This window comes from Amphibalanus amphitrite, unplaced genomic scaffold (assembly GCF_019059575.1).
Source record: "Amphibalanus amphitrite isolate SeventyFive unplaced genomic scaffold, NRLGWU_Aamphi_draft 000036F_arrow, whole genome shotgun sequence".
NCBI lineage: Eukaryota > Metazoa > Arthropoda > Thecostraca > Balanomorpha > Balanidae > Amphibalanus > Amphibalanus amphitrite.
This window is the reverse complement of record NW_024881532.1, coordinates 1149115-1170584: the sequence shown is the minus strand read 5'-3', so window position 1 is coordinate 1170584 and position 21470 is coordinate 1149115. Positions and strand designations below refer to the sequence as shown.

At 50.9% G+C, this 21470-nt stretch overlaps 2 protein-coding genes across 3 annotated transcripts in view; both read left to right on the top strand.

The window, feature by feature from the left end:
* Nucleotides 1-7618, top strand: part of LOC122372024 (serine/threonine-protein phosphatase 1 regulatory subunit 10-like) — a 61501-nt gene extending 53883 nt beyond the window's left edge. For both annotated transcript variants that reach the window (XM_043348858.1, XM_043348867.1), the window contains 6 exons: nucleotides 3242-3432; nucleotides 3710-3869; nucleotides 4216-4422; nucleotides 4748-4988; nucleotides 6238-6487; nucleotides 6822-7618. In XM_043348858.1, the coding sequence (XP_043204793.1) occupies nucleotides 3242-3432; nucleotides 3710-3869; nucleotides 4216-4422; nucleotides 4748-4988; nucleotides 6238-6487; nucleotides 6822-7307 (1535 nt within the window). In that variant the 3' untranslated portion in view covers nucleotides 7308-7618. The remainder of the gene's footprint in view (nucleotides 1-3241; nucleotides 3433-3709; nucleotides 3870-4215; nucleotides 4423-4747; nucleotides 4989-6237; nucleotides 6488-6821) is intronic.
* Nucleotides 7619-8578: 960 nt separating this feature from the next.
* Nucleotides 8579-21470, top strand: part of LOC122371972 (glycerophosphocholine phosphodiesterase GPCPD1-like) — a 29125-nt gene continuing 16233 nt past the window's right edge. Inside the window, exons 1-3 of the mRNA XM_043348782.1 lie at nucleotides 8579-9040; nucleotides 17422-17708; nucleotides 20460-20611. Of these exons, the coding sequence (XP_043204717.1) occupies nucleotides 17437-17708; nucleotides 20460-20611 (424 nt within the window). The 5' untranslated portion in view covers nucleotides 8579-9040; nucleotides 17422-17436. The remainder of the gene's footprint in view (nucleotides 9041-17421; nucleotides 17709-20459; nucleotides 20612-21470) is intronic.

Genomic DNA, 21470 nt, shown 5'->3' with positions numbered 1-21470 from the left:
AATTATCAACGTTTTGGCTTGTTCACAATTTTGGCTCTGGCCGCCGGCTTGCAAGTCTGATCAGGTTCATTTTCTGTTTGCGCACTCCTTGATGTATGCCTCAGATACTTAGTGTTCCGAACTCGTACTTCGAATATTTTTTTTCAAGTCAAGGTCAGGTCATCCTAGGTCACGAAATTTTATATCGTGTATCGGTCACGTGACGCATGTTTTATGGTCCATTTTACCCATAGATTTCGAAATAATGTCTGTGTCATTTGAGGTCATGTTGAGGTAAATTTACCGGAGGTCAGGTCACTTTCAGGTCAGAAACTTGGTCAAATTTTGAAAATAAAAAAAATATTTAACAAAAAATGTGCCTATCAGATGCAGTTTGAGCTCAGTAACACGATGGTCCTAGTCATAGTGCTGTACGATGTCAAAAACGTGCTGAAAAATGGTTTTGAAAAATACCTATGTATTATATTTTTTTATAATAATGCAAATAACTTGGCCATTTTTAAGAGTTTGGGCTTAAACTCAGGGGTGTCGTTTTGTTTAGGCCTGGTAGGGCCCGAGCCTTACCAATGTTTATTTGGGCCCTACCAATGTTCGTTGAGCCCTACCAATCTTTTGTCACTTATCAGTTGATAAAAAATCAAAATAAACAGATAAGCAAATATTAAATAAGCACATATGCAAGTACATAAATAAGGTTCTAGCCACAGTAGGTGCATATAGCTGACAATGAGGTTTCACGTGTCTAGGACTCCGGTCCTTAATGGATTTTAAGAGGCTCGAAAACGCAGTTGGTTATAGAGGTCCATAACTGCCTCTGAGTCCCGCATACCACGCGACCGCCCCTAATAGACCCCGATCCGTCTCCACACCAGCCGCTGGAGGCCCTACACCGACTTCGGAAGGTGCCGCGGTGCTCCAGAATAGGCCATAGGTATATTGATTTGAGTGGGTGATGCAGCCTGATTCCCCAGGGTTCAACGCCAGGTCATTACCGCATCAGACCCCGAAAACTGAAGCTCGTAACTACGAGGGGCGTTCAAAAAGTTTCGGGCCGAACAATGAAGGAGTTGGAATTTTGGCCTGCAAGGCGGTGTGTTAAATGATGTGTTATTGGGATGTCCACTTACGCAAATTAAGTAAGTGGCCATTAATTAAGTCTCTTCTGTGATTGATTCGGGCTTCTATTCGTAGCATAGTTCGCCATTTCGGATAGGATGGGCGACGCCCAGAAGAGAGCAGTGATTCGTTTCATAGTAGTTAGTGCAGAAAAGGCACCAAGCGTTAACCCTCGCCCTGGGCATTTTTCATAACACGGCCTGGCAGGGGGAGGGGTCGATGCGACCCCCCTCCGCTCGTCAACTTTCCAAAACAGGGGCACACAATTGATGATGTGCGTCCATTCGATAAACATCGAGGAGAGGCTATAGGGAAGCTGACGTAAAGTGTGCACCTGATCCGTGACCACGCACCTGCGTACATGGGCGGGATGACGAACAGTGAAGCGATGAGCTTCGAGCTGTCGCATCCACTTTTTTCTCTCCGAACCTTGCACACTCTGGTTAGTGGTTGCCACCTCTTCCCCAACATAAGAAAATTAGCAGCGGCAACCTCGCTAACAGCAGGGAGACGAAATCAGCCGTCTTGGACGTGCAGGATGGGTCCAAAACCCACTTGGTTATGGAGGCCTTGAGGGCTCTCGCGAAGCGCTGCGCGAAATGTGTTTGTCTTAACGGTGTTTATTTGAATAAATGAACTTTTTGGTCTAATGAGTCGATGCTGTATCTCTCTGCTCCTTCATGGTCGGGCCCGTAGCTTTCTGAACGCCCCTCGTCCTGTCATCCGTTTATTTTGGCAAGCAGGTCTTTCTAACTATCGTTGTGTTTCCAGTCCTCGTTAGTTGTCGAACCCTTCAATTGGCGTGGGTCTTCAAAACCGTTCCTGGCCCCGCAGCCGTCTTTTTTAGTCGGCTTGGGCCCTCAAAGCTGTTCCTGTCCCCTTTCAGCACAGCCGTCCTTTTAAGTCGATGTGGGCCTCTTTCAGAATGGCGTGCATTCCTCCGACACTATTGCCTATATAACTGCACGTTTTGTGCATGGCGTCCGGTGTGGACCCAGATTTCCAAAGTTTTTTTTTGTGTTTTTTTAGATTTCGGTTAGTCTTGTCAATGACCAGGGCAAAAAATAAGTGGCCGAAATCCGATGAGAAAGGCAGATTTGGGGGTGCCCTACCTTGTAAGCCCCGTCATATATGGCCAGCCGCCGCCTTTGGGCACTACCAATCATTTTCGGAAAACGACACCCCTGCTTAAACTTGTTGAGTAGTTTATCAGTGTGTGTTCTATCACATATGTTCCGGTTTTTGCGGAAAATTAAAAACTTTTGAAAGAAATAAAAAATGTATTTTTTGTGGTTGTAAATACATATTTTTCAAAATTTCGAAAATTCGAGATGGCAGTTTGATAGCTACGTGTATTTGCAGTATACTCGTGCCGCATACACGAGTATACTCTGACGTCATTTTTGGCCAAACTATGATAGCTAGAAAGTTGAAACTTGGACATAAGGTGTCAAATTAATGCCGCTGAGGGTACCGCAAGTTTCGTGTTGATCCGTCAAACGGCTTAGAAGATATTGCCGAAAAACGGTCGGAGCTCTGTAAAGCTCCCCCCAGTCATGCGCGAGTTAATGACGATTTCGGACCTGCTAAATAAAACTTACGTGACTTGGTGAAGTGTGCATGTTACCATGGAATCTGGAAAGTTTTCTCTTCATTCTGCCGGCTGCGCGCCAGCCTTGAAAAAAAAAGACGAGCGACATGTGTTCCCTGACATGCGTATCGCTTGGTAATGAATTTACAAGATTGATCAATCCAGATTGACATGCTAGGCAGGAAAGTAGCCGTTGTTTCGACTAACGCAGCAGACTATCCCATTATTCGAGCGCGTGCGTGTGAATGCTGTGCGACGTGCGGATGTGTATGTGCGAGCGAGTGGCGGTCTGGCAAATTAGGTATGAATGGGGATTAGTAGGTCGATTATATAAGAAGTCGTGAAAAGTACCTCGTTTGTTCTCATGATATTCACTCAATTTAACATTCTAAACGTCATTTTTTCGCATCAACTTACCTTGCAGTTGCTTGTAGCGCCCTTGTCAATTACGTTTGGTCCATGGTCGTTGTGCACTCCCAGGCCCTGCGCACACTGCGCACAGTGCAATGACCCCCCACATCTCTGTCTTTTCAGCGCTGCACCTGCAGGAGGCCTCTGGTTTCATGGACGCCCTGAACGCCAGCACGGATGTCAAGCGGAAGGTACCGAAGCGGACGCGGCGGCTCTCCTCGCGAGAGGACTCCAAGGAGGAGAAGAAGGGGGAGACGACGCCGACCACGCCGCCGGCGGCCACCTCTCCCGTGGCCGCCAAGCCGCTGCTCAAGGTGCGGGGGCGGCGGCTCGAGACAGGGAGAGCGGGAAGATTGACTTTGTTTCACTTTATATGGGAGGATCAGTGGTGTCTGACAGGGTATGTGCTGATCGCTTGTGTCGAGGTTATGTAACGAATTACATATTTCCGCCTCGTGTACGCTCAGCGAAGAAGGCTTCTAATAAAGGTAGCTTATCTCGAGCAGGTTACGTAACCCAGAACGTATATTGTCTCACATCTCCACCGCGTTGTTCCTTTCACTCCATTAACTGCGTTATTACTTCCTGCAGTTTTACCAAGACACACAGCAGGACCAGGAAGAGGAGGATAAGAAAGAGAAGGAAGAGGAGGAAAAGAAGCCCGACGCTGACGCTGAGAAGGCCGAGGGCGAACAGTCGCCAGCCAAAGACGCTGGAAAGGAGCCGAGCGAACCGGATGAAGAGGAGCGAGGTGAGCTGACCATGTCCATTGTCCAAATATTGCAATTAATCTACTTGGTAAGGAATCGGTGTACTCGTACATTAAATGGGTTTGCATTGAACGAAATATATCATACGCTACGGATGTATATTTCTACTGGATCTGATATTTCGCTAATGAGTCGAAATGCGTCATTTTTTACATAACTTCACATCACATCACATCACATCACATTACATTACATTACATTTTTACACCGGCTTCCTCGCTAAAGTGCGTTCTCGAGTAAACCTGTTATCGGTCGTCTGCGCCGTGCCGCCGCCAGTGCCACCTGCCCTGTCTGACCGTGTCCGCTCCCGCCGTGTCGTGTCGCCAGCGCCGACCCCTCCGACCATCCCGCTGGAGCGGCGCCCGTCGGAGGCCGAGCCCGAGCCGCGCGCCTCGCCGCCGCGCGAGCCGGGCCAGCCGCGCGGTGTGCTCGTCTACCACCGGCCGGCGGCGAGACGCAAACTGTCGGTCCGCTGGCGGCCCGACAACCAGCTGGTCGATGTCAGCTACTTCGACCTGGACGAGAACGAGCGGGGTGAGTTGGAAGGGATGGAGATGGGAGCGAGAGGGACAAAAAGGGAGAAGACCGAGGAAGGCATAGAGAGTGGCGAGGAGGACAGAGAGGTCGCACGTGCTCATGGGTCATTTATCGACCGGTTGGTGGTTATTTGATTCCCGGGTCGGGTTTGCTGATTTGTTGACTACATGGGTTGGGTAGTAACGATGAAATAGCTTGGGTTCTCAGCTCAGCAATCATAAAAGCGTGTTTTAGAGAATGGTGCTGTCTCAGAGCAGCTGACGGCTGATGTCAGCAGCCACCCGCCTCCGCCGCCATCTGACCGATCCTCCCGGGTCCTCAGTGAACGTGAACCGCGCCAAGTTCATGGAAATGCAGGCCATGGAGAAGATGCGCGAGCGGGAGTTCCTGCGGCGCGCGCGCGGCTCGCGGGACGACGGCATGGCCGAACAGATGGCCTGGCAGATGCTGATTGTGGTGGACAAGCCGCCGCCGCTGGCGGCCCCCGGCGCGCGCAGCCAGGAGCGGGCCATACAGGAGGAGCGCGAGCGCTCCTCGCTGCCGGCCTTCTTCAACCCCAACATGTGAGTTTGTGTGTGAGAAAAAAGGCACCGGTCGGTCGCGTGACGGGGACTGCCTAGTAATTTTGGGATATGTGGGGTGAGTGGAGTCTAATTGGACTGCGTATTTCAGTGGGGGCATACATTTATCACCAACGATTACCTTAGAGGTATTGAACTTCATCTAAACCTTTGATAGCCCCTACCCTACAAAAACTTGCACTCGTGGTAAAGTGCAAGTGTAGGTACGCCATGCTTGCCCATTTGCCCGCTTGCCCTTAGGTACTGTAAACGGTTCCGCTGCACTGGCACTGTCGCTGCTCATTGTGTATATCCAATCCATCATTGGGCCTCGTGAATCCAAATTGCGGCTTGTATCCGAGCGATATGTCGTCAGTGATTTGACATTTTGCTGGGTTCCAACGCCCTGTTCATGTAAGACGATCTGTGTTTACTCGTATTTCGGTTCTCCGTCATTTCCGGATGACATGCACTATGCACTATGCAACCAGTCGCTTGGGGTGCGCCCCGGCCGGTCGAATGGGATGCACGTGTGACCGCCGTGCCCCTATCCCGGCCTGTCGCTATGGTGCTAGGCACTGAGACTGGCCCCTCCCTGTCTGGGATTGGCCGCTCCCTGTCTGCTCGCGAACTGTTGTGACTAACCGCTTCCGCCCGCCACTGAGCCCTCTGCTCCGTCTCTTCGTCCGACACCGACCGCTCCCCGTCTGATAGTGACCGCTGCTCCCTGCTGTCTCTCTGTCTGCTGCCACTGACCGCTCCCCGTCTGACAGTGACCGCTGTTCCTTGCTGTCTCTCTGTCTGCTGCCACTGACCGCTCCCCGTCTGACAGTGACCGCTGTTCCTTGCTGTCTCTCTGTCTGCTGCCACTGACCGCTCCCCGTCTGACAGTGACCGCTGTCCCTGCTGTCTCTCTGTCTGCTGCCACTGACCGCTCCCCGTCTGACAGTGACCGCTGCTCCCTGCTGTCTCTCTGTCTGCTGCCACTGACCGCTCCCCGTCTGACAGTGACCGCTGTTCCTTGCTGTCTCTCTGTCTGCTGCCACTGACCGCTCCCCGTCTGACAGTGACCGCTGTCCCTGCTGTCTCTCTGTCTGCTGCCACTGACCGCTCCCCGTCTGACAGTGACCGCTGCTCCCTGCTGTCTCTCTGTCTGCTGCCACTGACCGCTCCCCGTCTGACAGTGACCGCTGCTCCCTGCTGTCTCTCTGTCTGCTGCCACTGACCGCTCCCGTTCCGCCCCCGCCGCCAGGCTGCCGGACACGCCGTCGGAGCCGGAGCCGGAGCTGCACCACGAGCGGACGCCGTGCCGACCCGTGCCGCTGGACGACGACCAGGGCGGCGCCACGGTCAAAGACCACTCGGCAGACGGGTGGCCCGAGCCGCGACCAGAGCCGCGCGCCGCCATGCTGCCGGCGCCGATGGGAGGTCCCGGCGGACCGCCCGGCCAGATGCCGCCACAGATGATGGGACCCGGGATGATGCCGCCGCCCAACTCCTGGGTAAGTGGGGAGCGGGGATGGTAAACGGCGGCAGACGGCGCTGCTGCGGCATGATAGAGGTCGTCAGACTCGCTAACAATCTCAGTAACGGCGATGGGAATTCTGGTCTTGACTTACAATGATAGATAACGTGGCGTGGAAATGGCTGCCATGTACTTGATGTAGCAATACTCAATTACCTTTTTTAATGAATTTGTCAAGAAGTACAAATTGTATTCAAATACTCTCACAGATCGACCGTATGTTGCGTGTTGCAGTGAAGCATAGCTGTGTTCTTCCCCGTATATGTTGTGTCGGCTATCTAACTAACCGCGTCCTCTCTGTGTTCCGGCAGGGTCCTTCCGGCCCCATGCAGCCCGGCATGGACCCCATGATGCCCCCGGATATGATGGGCGCCCCGATGGGCATGCACGGCCCGAGTGGGTACGGCGTGCCGCCGCGGCCCATGGGCCCTCCCGGCGGCGGCTGGGGGCCCATCACGCCGCCCATGGGCCCCGGCGGTATGATGTCCGGTCCGACCGGCATGATGGGCGGTCCGGGCGGCATGAGTATGATGTCCGGGCCCGGGCCGCGGCCCCCGTACGGCGGCGGAGGTGGCGGCGGCGGCGGGTACCGGGGCGGCGGCCGCGGCGGCTGGCGGGGCAGCGACGACCGCCGGCCGCGACACGAGACCCCCTGCAAGCACCACCTGTCCGGCTTCTGCCGTAAAGGTGTAACGTGCCACTTCCTTCACCTGCCGCGCAACGGCGGCGGCGGCGGCGACTCGCCTCGCGGCCGCAGTGAGCCGCAGCGCGGCCGCGTGCGGGACGAGTACGTGTGAGCGGCTGAGCGGACCGCGGATCTACAGACTTGTGTGATGTGGTGCCACGGCGGCCGGTGTGCCGTCGCAGTACAAACGGACTGGGAGGGCACCGGTCGTGCCTAGGGTCAGGCCGCGCCGAGTGTCCTGTCGTGCTGTGTTATCGCGTGAGGGGTCTTGTGTCGCGCATGTCTCGCCTGTTACTGCATTGCTCGCCCACGATTGAGTGTGTGTGATCTGACTTGCATTGCTCATCGATTAATCGTGGATGTATTTTATTACCGTGCTATGCTCGCGTATTGTTATATTGTGACAATAAATGCTATTGATGACGCGTGTGTTTCCTGTTGATAATGCCTGATCAGTCATCTGGATTGGGATTCATTGAGCTACTCGTATGAAAGGAACGCCTTATTTTAACCCGATTGTAAATGCAGCTAATATCGTCATTCGCCGCCATCTCGCATGTGTGTTCGGCGGTGGCCTTTATAGACCCGTCGGTGTTATCTTCAGTTGCACACGGATTAAATGTGACGCTGCAGCCGAAAATGTGGGCTGTCTGCCGAACTGGGATTACTTAAGTTTATTTAACGATAGAGGGTCGCTTACCCGAGGTAAAATAACCAAATGGAACATAATGCGTGGAGCGATTAATAATCGGCGCCGCAGATCAACTGGTGTAGGTACTCCGGTTACGTAATATGCGCGTACGTGATCGTCGGCGTCAGCGTCATTGTTAAAACGCCGGTGCCTGATTAGTTGACTTCTCGCCACCAGTAGCGGCGGAACACGTTCAATTAAGTGGGGGCACTGCCGACTTTTGGTCCCATTCTTTCCATGCAACGCCCATAGGGCTAATGAAGTTAAAATGCCAAAATCAAAGGGGGGCACGGTGCCCCGGTGCCCTAGCCCTCCCCGTTCCGCCGCCTATGCTCGCCACCTCGACTATCTTCGGTGCAGGCGGGGATGGACAGACATTTATGTTTAGGTCCGTCCCGGTTCTGACAATCGGGGGTGGAACTGAACTCTGGCCGCTTCACCCCTTTCCGACCGACACTCGACTAGACAGATAGCATCATCCGGCATCCCCACCGGTCATATCCGTGGTACCCACCGCGTGACCCGCTGCTGTTATTGGCCCCCACGACCCCACCTTTATCAGATACATCGGCCGCCCTTGACCCCCTCAACACCCCCCCCCCCTTCCCCTCCGGCCTCCGTCGGGCGCCAGGTGCCAGCCAGTCACGTGTAGCCGCCGCCTGGCCCCGCCCCGGCGCTCGAGCCAGCCATTCGCCGAACGGCCGCGGGCGCGGCGGTCCGCCAGTCAGAGGTCACGTGACCATGGTGCGCGTTACGTCACCGCGGGGTAATCGATGGCGTGAGCGGCGGCACTGCGCAGGCGCAGACAGGCGGGCTGTCGGCGGCGAGCGGTCCGGCTCCAGCTGTGTGGGGCCGGTCGCAACTGAGAACCCCAGCGCAGCGGAAGTGTCCGTGCGACACGCGTGGCGGCTGCGACAGCCCCTGTCGGCGGCGGTGTGGGTCTCGGCGCGGGCAGGTCGGCACGTGGCGGGAGCGCCAGGTGGCGCCACCAGACGGAGTTGCGCCGGTGGGCCGCGCAGCGTGCGCGGTGCGGAGTGGACGGCGGCAGTGTGAGAGTGAGAGGCGGGGCGGTGTGAGGGAAAGAGCGGACCGTGAGAAGTGTGAGAACGAGCGGCGGCCGGTGGGCTAGGAGGCGGGGAGCGGATCAGAACTCGGTGAGTTTTCCGTCTGCTGTGTGTGGAGTGAATGCTGGTCGACTCGTGTCAACTCAAACTGTCGTCTTTTGCCTGTTAGATGACCCCATTGACCCAGTTCCTCAAACTGTCTGTGACTGTCTGTGACCTGACCAAATTACACAACGCTGGTTGTAAGCCCGCTGCCAGGAAAGAACACGGCTGGCTGAAGGCAGCATATAGTGTAGGTACTTTGAAGTCTGAATAGTGAGTACTAGGGTTACCCGCGTGCTCCGCAACGCGAAGAAGGGTTGTTTTTGACCCGTGGGATTGGTCTGTGTCGATTTGGTTGGTATCCATTTCGTTCGATTGCTCTTTGACGGCCAAGCATTTTGTAATAAAACAAAAAAGATACATCGCATCGAGGTGCCCGTGTCGTATTATCATGCGTTCTGCTTAAGAATGATTCGAAAACTGGCATGAAGTCTTTTGAGGGCCATCGATGAATTTCGCTAAAAATGACAATGCAATGGTTTGGAACATTTACATTTTTAAGAATACTGTTGCTCATTATGCAAAAATTAAGAGTGAATATTGGACAGAATTGAATGCTCTATCCAATGGTACCATATTCAATTGCCAAAGGTATCAGGCTATTAAGCAAAACCCTTGTAATTAATAAAGTGGCACATCATTGACAAACACCATTTTTCCTGTGATTTGCACCACCTTGATTCGGATCAATCAGCTTTTCACAATTTTTATATGAGAGGCGGTACATTTCTCTTGCAAATATGCGTTGTTTCAACTCGCTCCATTTAACGGTCACCTAAAAATAAAATAAATTCCAAAATCCCTCAAAAATCGCAATTTTTCAAATAAAAGTGCCCTCTCCGGTGCACGTGGCGCGTGCTATCCTCTGCATTGCACACCATTCAATAGCCCGTTCAATTCTGTACACGATGCTGTTTTCCCCGTGCCGGTCGGACCCCTGGTCACCAAGATATTGCACGGGAACTGGACCCGTGTCGGCCAAAATTAGCCGTTTTCGCCCGATTTCGCACGCCGATTTATACACGTAAAGTTGTGGTGCTGTGGGGCTGTTCACCACATATTAGTGACTGGATTTTACGTTAATCAGAAATGGAAAATATCAACCTGGTGCGTGTTCTAAAAATTCAATCAGTTCGATCCAAACGGCCCCAAGTAAAAGAATTAATTTAAGGAGCGGGTTGTTATATTTTAATTACCAAAACGAAGTCAAAAACCAAAACAGCGAATCAGACAATGGAGCGACGAAGAGACGAGAGGAATGGAATCCAAGTTTGCCAAATATGCCCTGCCTAATCTAAGTTATAAATCCCGGACAGAACGGGCCAAATCGCGGAGCCAGACGTGACGCGTCTGCTCGGGCCAAGAGCTCGGCCAGAAGTCGGGGGAGCGGAGCGCGCGGCCCGACGCAGCGGGCTGGGCCCCAGACATGCGCAGAAACACTCGGACACCACGTGGCTGCCGATCGGAGCGCGGATTGGTCACTGGCCGACGCACTGCGGCAGCGCAGGCCGCAGCACGCGGTCGCATCGTGATGGGACAAAGTTCACGAACAGACACGTCCTGGGCCGCCCCCCCAGCGCCGGGGCGGGGTAGCGACGTCACAAGTCGGCGCGCGAATCGGTCTGCGCCGGGAACTCCCGTGCCGGCCGGCGACACACGTGGTTACCACAGTACTCACCGCCTCAGCGCGGAGCGCATACACGATAAGCCAAAACAATCACTTTTCACATCACTCGGTGCGCGACGTGATCGACACTTCACTGCGCGACGCAATAATCACTACACGGTACGGCGCAACGCAATCGTCACTGCACGGTCCTGCGCGACGCAAGAATCACTACACCGCGCGACGCAGTTATCACTTCACTGTCGGCGCCACGCGATCAGGATCGTCCCCGAACGCACGTACGCGGGCGCACTTAAAAGTATCGGAAGTCCGGTTGCGGCCGGAACTGCACGCGGCGGCCGCTGCGGGTGTGCACCGGCGCAGCCGCGGAAGGCTTGTCGTCCTTGGCCGGCGATGCGGAAGACGTCACTCCAGGTTTTGAAGTCCTCTTGCTGGACGGTCTTGTAGTCGTCGGCGTCTGTGTCGGCTCGTCGGGCGCCCCAGTGGCGAGGGGCCCGAGCGAGGTCGACGGTGACGGCTGCTGCTCCGGAGCCGTAGGCTCGGTACTACTCGGACCAAGCGTGTCCGCAGGTGGCGGCATGTGTGCCGGTTTGAGTCTGTCGACGCTTACAGTGTCGTGGGCGCCAGTCGGCAGCTCCAACGTGAACACTTTAGGGCTGCGTCTGATGACTCGCATGGGGCCGCGGTACGGGGACTCCAGAGAGTGCCGCACGCGGTCAACGCGTACCCACACGTGTGTGCATGTCATGAGATCGGGTGGCACGTGCGTCGGTGGTGTGCGGGCGTGGTTCGAGCCCTGTGAGAGTGTGACGAAATCGATTTCTGACATACGCTTTGCCAGTTCTTGGACGTACTTTGTCCCGACGGGGACCTTCTCGACGGCGCAGCGGGGAAACAGCACCTGCGCGCCTGTGACGGCAGTGAATGCCGAAAAACCCGACTCTGCTGGCATGGCTCTCAAACCTAGCAAAACGACGGGTAGCGCGCGCAGCCACTCTTGCTTGCGCGCCCGGATGGCAGCTTTGAGCGGTCGGTGGACTCTTTCCACCATCCCATTACATGTCGGATGATAAGCAGTGGTTCGGAGGCGATGGAAACCTATCATTGAAGACAAGTGTGAAAACAGTTCTGATTCGAATTGGGAACCGCGGTCCGTGACAACATGCAGCGGAACTCCGAATCTGGACACCCAAGTGTCGAGGAAAGCAGAGGCTACACTTTCCGCGGTGATCGAGACCAACGGCACGGCCTCGACCCAACGCGTGGCGCGATCGATGCATGTCAACAAATAACGAAATGGCGCAGTGAAGGGGTGCCCGTGGGGTACTGACGGGGGCAGCGGCCCGACTATGTCTATATGTACAGTTTCGAACCGCTGTGAGGGCACATCAAACCGACCGGGCCGAGAACGAGTGTGCCTGTGCACCTTGGCTTCCTGGCATGCTTCACACTCCTTCACCCATCGAGCAATGTCGCGGCGCATGTCACGCCAGAAATAGCGTGAGCTGATGAGGCGGGTGGTGCATGACGTGATTTTGCACTTTTTGGGTACGCGCCACGCGCTCCCTATCAATCCGATCGAGTTGAGACCCCTCAAAGGCACGTCGCGCATCCTTGATCTATAAGTTGTGCAAATTTCAGGGCGCTAGGTGCAACGGTCTGGCCTGTAGTCCACGCAAAGCACCACCAAGTCGGGACCTCGGTAACGGACAGACGCACCCTCCTCAAATAGTAATATAGATTGTGTGACTCCGTAAACTTGACAAGCTGAAGTCTGAACCGAAAAATGACACCCGTGACCTCTCCTTATGTCCACGAGGCCATACCAGGTCATGAAAAGTCCCGAGCAATTTTTTGACAACTTTTGATGGAGACATGCTAGAGCGATGATTGATGAAAACACCTCAGATATGTTCAGCTCGACGATACGGATCGACTGATTGATTGCGCATGACCTTTTCCGGTCAGGTCATGACCTTGACCTGAGGTCAAATTACAGGTCATTCTACGCGTCTTGAGAGAAACACGATGCTGGCAAAATATATGTAGTCACTTTCTTGAGTCAAAGGTTTTGTAGAAAAACGTTTTTCATAAAAACGGCTAATTTTGGAGTTTGTTTTCTCTCTAGAGGCTTAACCCTTGACTTGAGGTCTGAGAGCAATGCCCAGAAAGGTCTGTGAAAGGGCTATCGAATGCGGCCCCCGCCGAAGTTAGTTGGTAGCACTGCTGCTCCACGGCGTACATTTCCTACCAGCCCATAGGGTTTACATGTTAAATGGCCTGTTTTCAGCGAGCGATATCTCGGTCAACCTTTGAAGGAATCAATGGTTCTTAGTCTCAAATGATAGATCGATGAATTTTCTTTCGACAATTCCTCTACCATTTTTCACGAAACCCAGCCGATCTTCTACGGCGTACAGGGTAAAGATTTCTCTGCACGCCAGCACCCGCGATCCGCCTCTCTGATCGTCGGCGCGCGGTCCTCGGTAGCGCAGTCGGTAGCGTATCGGGCTACGGATCGTCGTGAGTTCGAATCCTGGGAGCGCCGCGTGATTTTGGCTAGAATTGAATGATGTAGATTCTTGAATGTTTGCATAATCAATTATTAATAGCTAATTGAATATATCTGCCCACTAATCGGCCCCTAAAACCTGTTAATTTAGAAATTTAAGAAATGAATGTCACGTGCGCGTCACAACTGCCAACCATAAGCGTTACCATATTCTAGTTTGAACTAACTTTTTACTAGTCCCGACCACATATAGTAGGTTTTCTAGTAGATATACTAGAAATTCCTACCAAAGTTCGTCCTACCCTTCACTCAATATACCCTGATCGAATGCGCTTTTCCGTGACGCACTAGTTCTATTGGTTCCCGAGTTAGGTGTTGGGTGTTTCGAAAATTGTTGAAACTTGGAACGTACAAAATTTGGCCTTTGGTGACCTCTGATGACCTGACCTTTAACCTGACCTAAAAAATGACCGGTGTATTTCCGTCATTTTCTGGCGCTCTTTCGATTGCCGCTTACCGCGTCTCGCTACGTGGCCCAGGAGCCGAGTAAGACGGGGGTGGGGGATGGGGGGGGGGGTGTTCACCGTTCAGACACCTTAGATACCTTCACGCGCTTTAGATATGGTCAGCTCGACGATACGGATCGACTGATATGCAGTATGACCCTTTGCGGTCATGTCATGACTCATGACTGTGACCCGAGGTCAAATTTTCAAGTTGACCTTTCAAAGTCAAATTTTAGTTCATTTGATGAGGCTTGACGAGAGGAACACGATGCCGGTAAAAGTAAGCTCGTGCAAGGCTTAAGTCAAAAGTTATTGCAGAAAACCTGTTCCAAAAATCGGTTTTTACGGCAGTTTCGGCCACCTGCTGCAGACAAAACCGTAAACGTTAGGTCAGGTCTGAGATAATTAGTCACAAAACGCGTGAAAGGAAAAGGGCCACCTTCGTGAAATATGAAGATATCGTTGTTTTTCATTTTGACATTATTATTTTTCATTTTCTTTTTAAAACTGGTGCCAGAAGTGCACAATTCGCTAAAAAGTATTTAAAACTATTTAACATATTGGTACTATGTTGATACTCTCTACGGCACCTACTGTATGACGGCATAGCGATGACGTCACACTCAAGCCAATCAGCGTTCAGAAGACAGACTCGTCGGATTGTGTCAGATAAGCTGATTGGTTAAAGCTGAGCTGGTTGGAGCTGATTGGTAAAAAACCAAAGCCTCGCCGCGGGTGGCTGTATTGTCGGATAAGAACGCATTCCTGGGATAAGGACGCATTCCTGGCGTATTTTCTTTTAAAATTGCCGATAACTACTTGACTCCGTGTCCTCTCCGTGGCCGAGTGGATAAAAGCGCCGGAGTTCGACGCTTAGCCGGAAGTGAGAGCCCGGTTCAAGCCGCGGTGCGGGCGGCCACATTTAGCTCCTACGTGTAATGGCGTGCGTGTCTGTGGCAGGGGCCGCACAGAAGCCAGGTAACGTGAGTGAGCGGAGAGGACCGTGTCCAGACGTTAGGGCACGTTAAACGTTCGGACAAAATTCTGCCATACAACTGGAATTGCGCGATCGGGTGGTGGGATCAGGGTCAGCACAACAAGCTATGCTTAGTGCGGGCTCTGATTCCTCAAATCCACCCATTCAGCCGTTCGGACTAAATTTATTAAAAAAAAAAAAACTACGAATGGAGGCCGAAATCGGCCGTAAGGAGGTAGACAGATAGGTTTTCGGACACGGGCTACAAGATGGCTATCTCAGTTTCAATCCCCATGTTAAAGGTGGCCCTTTTCCTTTAATAGGGCTATCGAATGCGCTTTTCCACGGCTCTGTAGCTCTATTAGCTCCCTAGTTATGCGTTGGCATCTTGTAAATTGTCGACATGCGACCTGAAAATCGGCGAACTTTTGTTTTCAATGACCTCTGGTGACCTGACCTTTGACCTGATCAAAAAAGTGACCCAAGTGATGTCGTCACAATTTTGGACGCTCTTTCGAACGCCGCCTTCCGCGGCGCGTATTGCTACGTGAACCAGGAGCCGAGTTAGAATGGGGGGGGGGAAGGTGCTCAAACACCTCCCCCCCCCCCCCCCCAGCAGGGCGTGAAAATCCAGAACCTCCAGCGGGCGCAGGCTAATGTGTGCGTGCGAAACCAGCTCGTTGCTGTTAGCGAGAGGAAGCCAGCACTACTGCACAGTGCACAGGTCTGTACCTAAGGCTTCAGTTTAACGAATAACCTGCATGTGCGATCAAACTCATGAATCCTTTCGAACTCAAACTAGTTACGGAAGACATCTGGGACTGTGTTTCTTAGGTATATATCAACTGAACACTGAAATAGTTGCAAACAGTAAAACGACATATTTGCGTAAAAATTAGCCTTGAAAAGTAGCATTCCGTGGATTGCTGATCATAATGATACGGTAGTGATCTCGAGAGACCTCGTGGTATCAGCAGTACCACGTGTCATTCTGTTTGGACGCGGTGTAAGCCAGCGTGTCGTGTAATGTCGAGGATATCACATGCCTGAATCACGTTATTTCTATATACTCTGACACGTGCTGTTCCCTAGGCTGCCACGTGGCATCGTCCAAGATATCACGCCGGCTGCCAGTGTTTGCACAAATAATAGGTAGGTAAACAGCTTCACAAGTAGTTTTGCGATTTATTGCAGTATTGCTATATGGGCATAATTAAGACCCATGACTGGCTATTCAACCGTATCTTTTGTAAACTGAAACAAGAAAAGGCAAAAGTGCATGCTAAAAACAGCTGTAAAACATCTTGGTTCAGTCTGATGAGCGATCGGTGTAGAAAGTTATATAGCCTACGATTCAGTGGAAAATTTGCTACTATCTTTAAGCCTGCTTCTGTATTGTCTGCCAATCGTCAGGTCCTTTTCAATGATTGTATAGGTCAATCAATACTACTGTCTCATCGCTATCAATCACGATTACCGCCCAGTCATAACACTCGGCTGTTGAGCTTTGCCCTCATTGAGGCCCTGCCAAATCCGTGATCATCCTGTCCCCGAAGACCACAGTTCATAGTGCACACAACATGACAACGATCACGTCAGTCGGTGGGCTCGCATGCCTCCCGGGTCAAAGAGGCGCTTCGCGCTCGTAAGACGGAGAGACAAAGTTCATCATCAAATGACGCATTATGACCTGTAAGACTGGCTTCTCAAATACGGATGTTCATTTTCCGGAACGGAGCAACGGATTTCACTGCAGTCATGACAATGGATTTGATTCTGCTTTGTTGACGGTTTTATTCTCGGGCAAATTTATCTATAGACTTTATGCGCTAAAGCCGTGGCCATTTCTTGCATTTGTTCTTTCAATATTTAAAATAAAATCCCTGTAACACAATATAATTCACACAAGCGTCCATTGGACTTAACGGAAACGCTTACGAGAGCATGAAACAAAACACCGAAAGTTTTTGTTTGCCATGGCGAAAGACATGCCTACTGCCCAGCCCAGTAGCCGGCTAAATCTAGGGGCAACCAAAGGTGTTGGATGTCAGCTGTTCAGCAGTAGTTGTGCTTGCAGGCGACTAGTGAAACTGCAGTTCATCGATGAATGAGTGGCTCAATAAATGAATGAATGAATGAATGAATGAATGAATGAATGAATAATATTGAGCTACTTAACATAATAATAATGATTGAATTAATGGATGAAATAGTGAGCTAATGAATGAATGCTTGAATGAATAAATGAATGAATGAATGAATGAGTGAGTGAGTGAGTGAGTGAGTGAGTGAGTGAGTGAATGAATGAATGAATGAATGAATGAATGAATGAATGAATGAATGAATGAATGAATGAATGAATGAATGAATGAATCACATGCTGTTGTTAAGTCCCAAGCATAATCGTTGATCATGCTAAATGAAGGCTTCATATACAAATGCAATGCTAACAAACTACATCCATTTTTCGGTGGACGTTTTTAGTATATCTAATCGGTCACCTGTATCTGTAGTGTGCTTGTACGCGGCGGCTCTCGGTGACCGTGCCGTTTCCGCTGGTGCCAGGGCCTTTTGGTGCCTTCCTGTAGTAGCCTGAGGGCTGAGGTTAGTGCTTGGTGCCCGCTGGTGCCAGGTCTCATGGTATCGTGATTTACAGCGTGTGGTGACCGTGCTGTTTCCGCTGGTGCCGGGGCTCGGGGAGTCTCAATTTGTGGCCTGTGGTGACCGAGTCGTTCCCTCTGGCGCCAGGTCGCCGGTCGGGCCATGGCGCCGCCGGTCAGTCGCCAGTGGCAGTTCAGCGTCACCTGCGAGGTCGATGTCGGCGAGACGGTGTGCCTGGTCGGCTCGGCCGCCCAGCTCGGCAGCTGGTGTCTCGGCTCGGTGGTCGAGCTGCAGAGAGCCGACCCGGTGCCCCACTTCACCGGCATCAACGGGGCCAACGGAGTCAACGGAGTCAATGGAGTCACCGGAACCAACGGAGCCAGGCGTGCAAACGTCAGCAACGGCACCACCAACGGCACTACAGAGACTGAGCCGTGAGTACCGTGTGATGGGCACCATATTTTCATAGCATGGAGTTTTATTTTTTACATGCATAGGAAGTGTGAACTTGTAAAAAAAAATGAATATAAACGAGGCAGATGTTGACAGCCATGTCACACTGGTTTCTCAAGGCAATTATTTTTCCTGGCGCTGGTTTGGCACTATAGTTCGTTTTTTTTTTCAAAAGGACGCTGGCTCCAAGTATGTTTTTCGAACAAGCACGTGTTTTAGCGAGCAAAACGAGCAAAAACTGAACCTGAGAAAATCGAACGTCGACTAATTTTAACATGTGATTTCTTCCCGATAATTTCCATATGTGCGTTTTGGAACCATATATGAGAACAGTGGTGACGTCATACTGTCGAACATGTATTGCAATGTAACTTATAACTATCATGGACGGAACTGCTTGCTCGATTATAAGCTCGGCAACAGTGAAAAACTAAGTTTCACCCAAATTCGTTGACACTTGTCCCATTGCACGGACATTTGGGTGCCTGCTGCCACCAGTGACGTCATCATAGTATGCTCATTTTTAAGAAACAATTTCCAGCTACTTACCGTGCACAATTTGAAATCGGTTATTTTTTCGGTAAGAAATTCTTCGCCAGACACTGAAGCTGCCAAAACTCACGTGAGAGCTTCGATATTGAACTTTGAGCCAGCGTCCTTTTGAAAAAAAAAACGAACTATAGTTTTTCTTCTTCAAGGCACTGATTTCAATCACTTTAGATAATGAGACACGCACAGTTTTTCTGTTTCTTCACGTTTCATCATTCCTCATTTGTCACTTGAACCCATTGTTTTGCTCACCAGCCACATGTCACGTCATAATCATAGTATTGTGAATGCTTGTAACGGTAGCTCGGCATATGTGTTTAGTGTAAGTCTCTCGGCTAATAGGCGGAAAAACGACATTAAATAAGTAATAAAATATTAAATTAAATAGTAATTAAATAAGTAGTAAAAAATAAAATAATAAAAATAAGTCAATTATTTTTAACTTTACGATATGGGTGCGATGTTATATTTTTTATACAAAACAGTCCTGTTAAGGACGGAAACTATATCCTTAGCCATCCTTTATTTTTTATGTGTCCTTCGTGACTATAACATTAAGTTGAAAAAAAAACAGCGCTAGTAAAACACAAACACACTCACACACTATGTTTCGCCCGCTTCCTGTCGTCCTTGGTCCCATTTAAGCTTGTCTTAGGACCATTTGGACATGTTCCAGGACACATTCACGGTCACCTGGTTCGTTTCTGGGATAATTGGTGAGGAATGTTTCTTTTTCTATAGGAAAATCTTGTTTGAGCAGTTATTGGCGTAATTAAACTGTAGGTAATAGAAAATAAACTGTTTGGTGTTGATGCGTGCAACCTAACGTCGTGCGATATACGGGATATAGATATTGCTTTCTGGATATCGCTTTCTGATCGATCAGAAAGATTTTTCAAATATTCCACTTCTCCCACGGGTCGATCCAAGGGGAGGAGCACTTGGATTTGGGGCAAATCCAAATGCAGGTATGTCCCTCCCCCGCGTCCGAGACCGTCTTTCTGCATCTGCCTATGACTTCTGTTACCCAGATCTTTTGAACGTCTCTATGTTTCTTACGTCTCTACACGTTGTGAACAATTCCGGAGAAGTTGTTAGTGCGGCAAATTGCCCCCACCGTAATGAAGAACCATTGTTCTGCGCAGTGAGCTCTCCGTCAGACCCGCCCCTTGTTCGACATCTTCTCAGAATACTAGTCTGGTTTCATCACTGTAAGTGGCACCGCTGGAGGTGACGGAGGCCCGAGGTGGTCCATTTAGGGCCTATTTGGGTCATTGCCAACTGTGACCCAGGACACTCCTGTTTTCCGCACAGCCTTGAAAAGGAAATCTGGTTCATGAGAACTCAACGTAGTGTGGATTGGCTGTCATGATGACATCTAACGGTTTCCTAATTACAGCCGAAAATTATAATGTCTCCAATGCATGCCGTACGAGGAAACATCGATAAATTTTTGGTGTTGACTGTTGTTTTTGTACCTTCATACAACCTAAGACGCCGTTAATTAGGCGGCTACGTATTGTAGATCGTAAGCTTTGACCCATTGTGTTAATCCCGTTATAGAAAATTATGAAAATTTGATATACGAATTCGATAACTTTTCATTTACCTCGATAGCTATCAAATTTTCGAGATATTGATTGCTCGATAGCTTTTAATGACCACGTCTTTATCAAATAGTGACAGCTTGTAAATTTTTATTCGAACAACTACCAATGGCGCTTACGCTACGTAGTCTAGGAGCAGTCTGACGCCCTCAGTGCCGCAGAGCTTGAGGAAGGCAAACGTTTGCTCGTAGTTATGCATATGCATCTTTTGCAAAGATGCATGCGTTATGCATCTTTGCTTCTTTCCAGCCTTGCCTCTTTTCAGGCGAGGTAGGGGGTCACAAAGGTCGTCATTTACTATTCATGGTTGGCGATGATGAGCGAAAACATCGAGACTGTTTTGTATCGTCGGCTTTTAAGCATTTTGAAATAAAACACTCCAAAAGTGTTTTAAGGACCAAAAAGTGTAGCAAAATGCATGCGATTTCAATGGAATGTGATGACATTCAGTTATCAACATCAGCGTTTGCCGTTTGCTAGTTCACTTCAAAGTACACCCGGCACAAATCATTTGCTTTCGTTCGTTACGTTGTTTTACAATGCGTCACGTCCTCCCGTGTGTGTGTGTGCGTGCAGGCCCGTGTGGAGGACGTCTGTGACGCTGCGCACCGACCAGGATGTGTTCTACCGCTACTGCGTGTGCATGTTGCTGCACGTGGACGGCCAGAGAAAGGTGGTGGCGCGCCGCTGGGAGACCGACCTGGCGCCGCGCAAAATACCCGCCGCAGGTGAGTACTGTGGTGGTTTGGGTGTGGGGTTTGGGGGAGGAACTGTCGGTGGTGGGGGGAGGAGCTGTTGGAGGTTGGGGAGGGACTGCTGGTGATAGGAGGAGGGGCTGTTGGGGGTTGGGGGTTGTTTGTCTTATTTAACCTGCAGTGGAATACAAGTAATGATTTATTGGCGCAGCACGTCGGTAATCAATGCACTTATTTCTTCTTGCTGTGATGCACCGCAGCGTGTGCGTCACTAATTCGGATGACACTCTTTTCAATCGATTTTCTTTAATTTAGAGTGCTCCAAAGAGGACACAGTTTAGGTTGCGTATATTTTATGGCGGAAATTGGTCCTGAACGTAAGTGAACCGTCACTGAACGAGCTAGTTTCATCGGTCCGATGACCAAGCGGTGTGCACATGTGGTGTGCGCAGTATCGCATTGTGTCGTCTGTTCGCTCGGGTGGTTGACTTCTGCACAGCTGCCGAACCGTTGCGCCACAATGGTAGAAGTGCTGCGCACATAAGCCACCGGCGGTTTGCGGCAGAATGGGGCCTCAGTGCCTGATGACTGGGGGCTGTTACGTTCAGCTGTTCGGCTGTTCACTGCTGAGTGCTCAACCGATTTTCCTCGGCACCGTCTAACCTGTGCCGATTACCCGAGTTTGATGGGCTGCAGAGAGCCATATACCGGCAATTTGTCATGCAGCTGGACTGGTTTACCTACCAAACACCGTATGTAGGGTTAGCCAAGCAGCACAGGTGGAAATGATGGCTCCGGTTCTACGTCTCTGATGGTGTATTTTAATACATTTACATTATCCGGAGGTCACCGGACATTTTGATATCTTAATCTAGATGCTATTAACCCTATT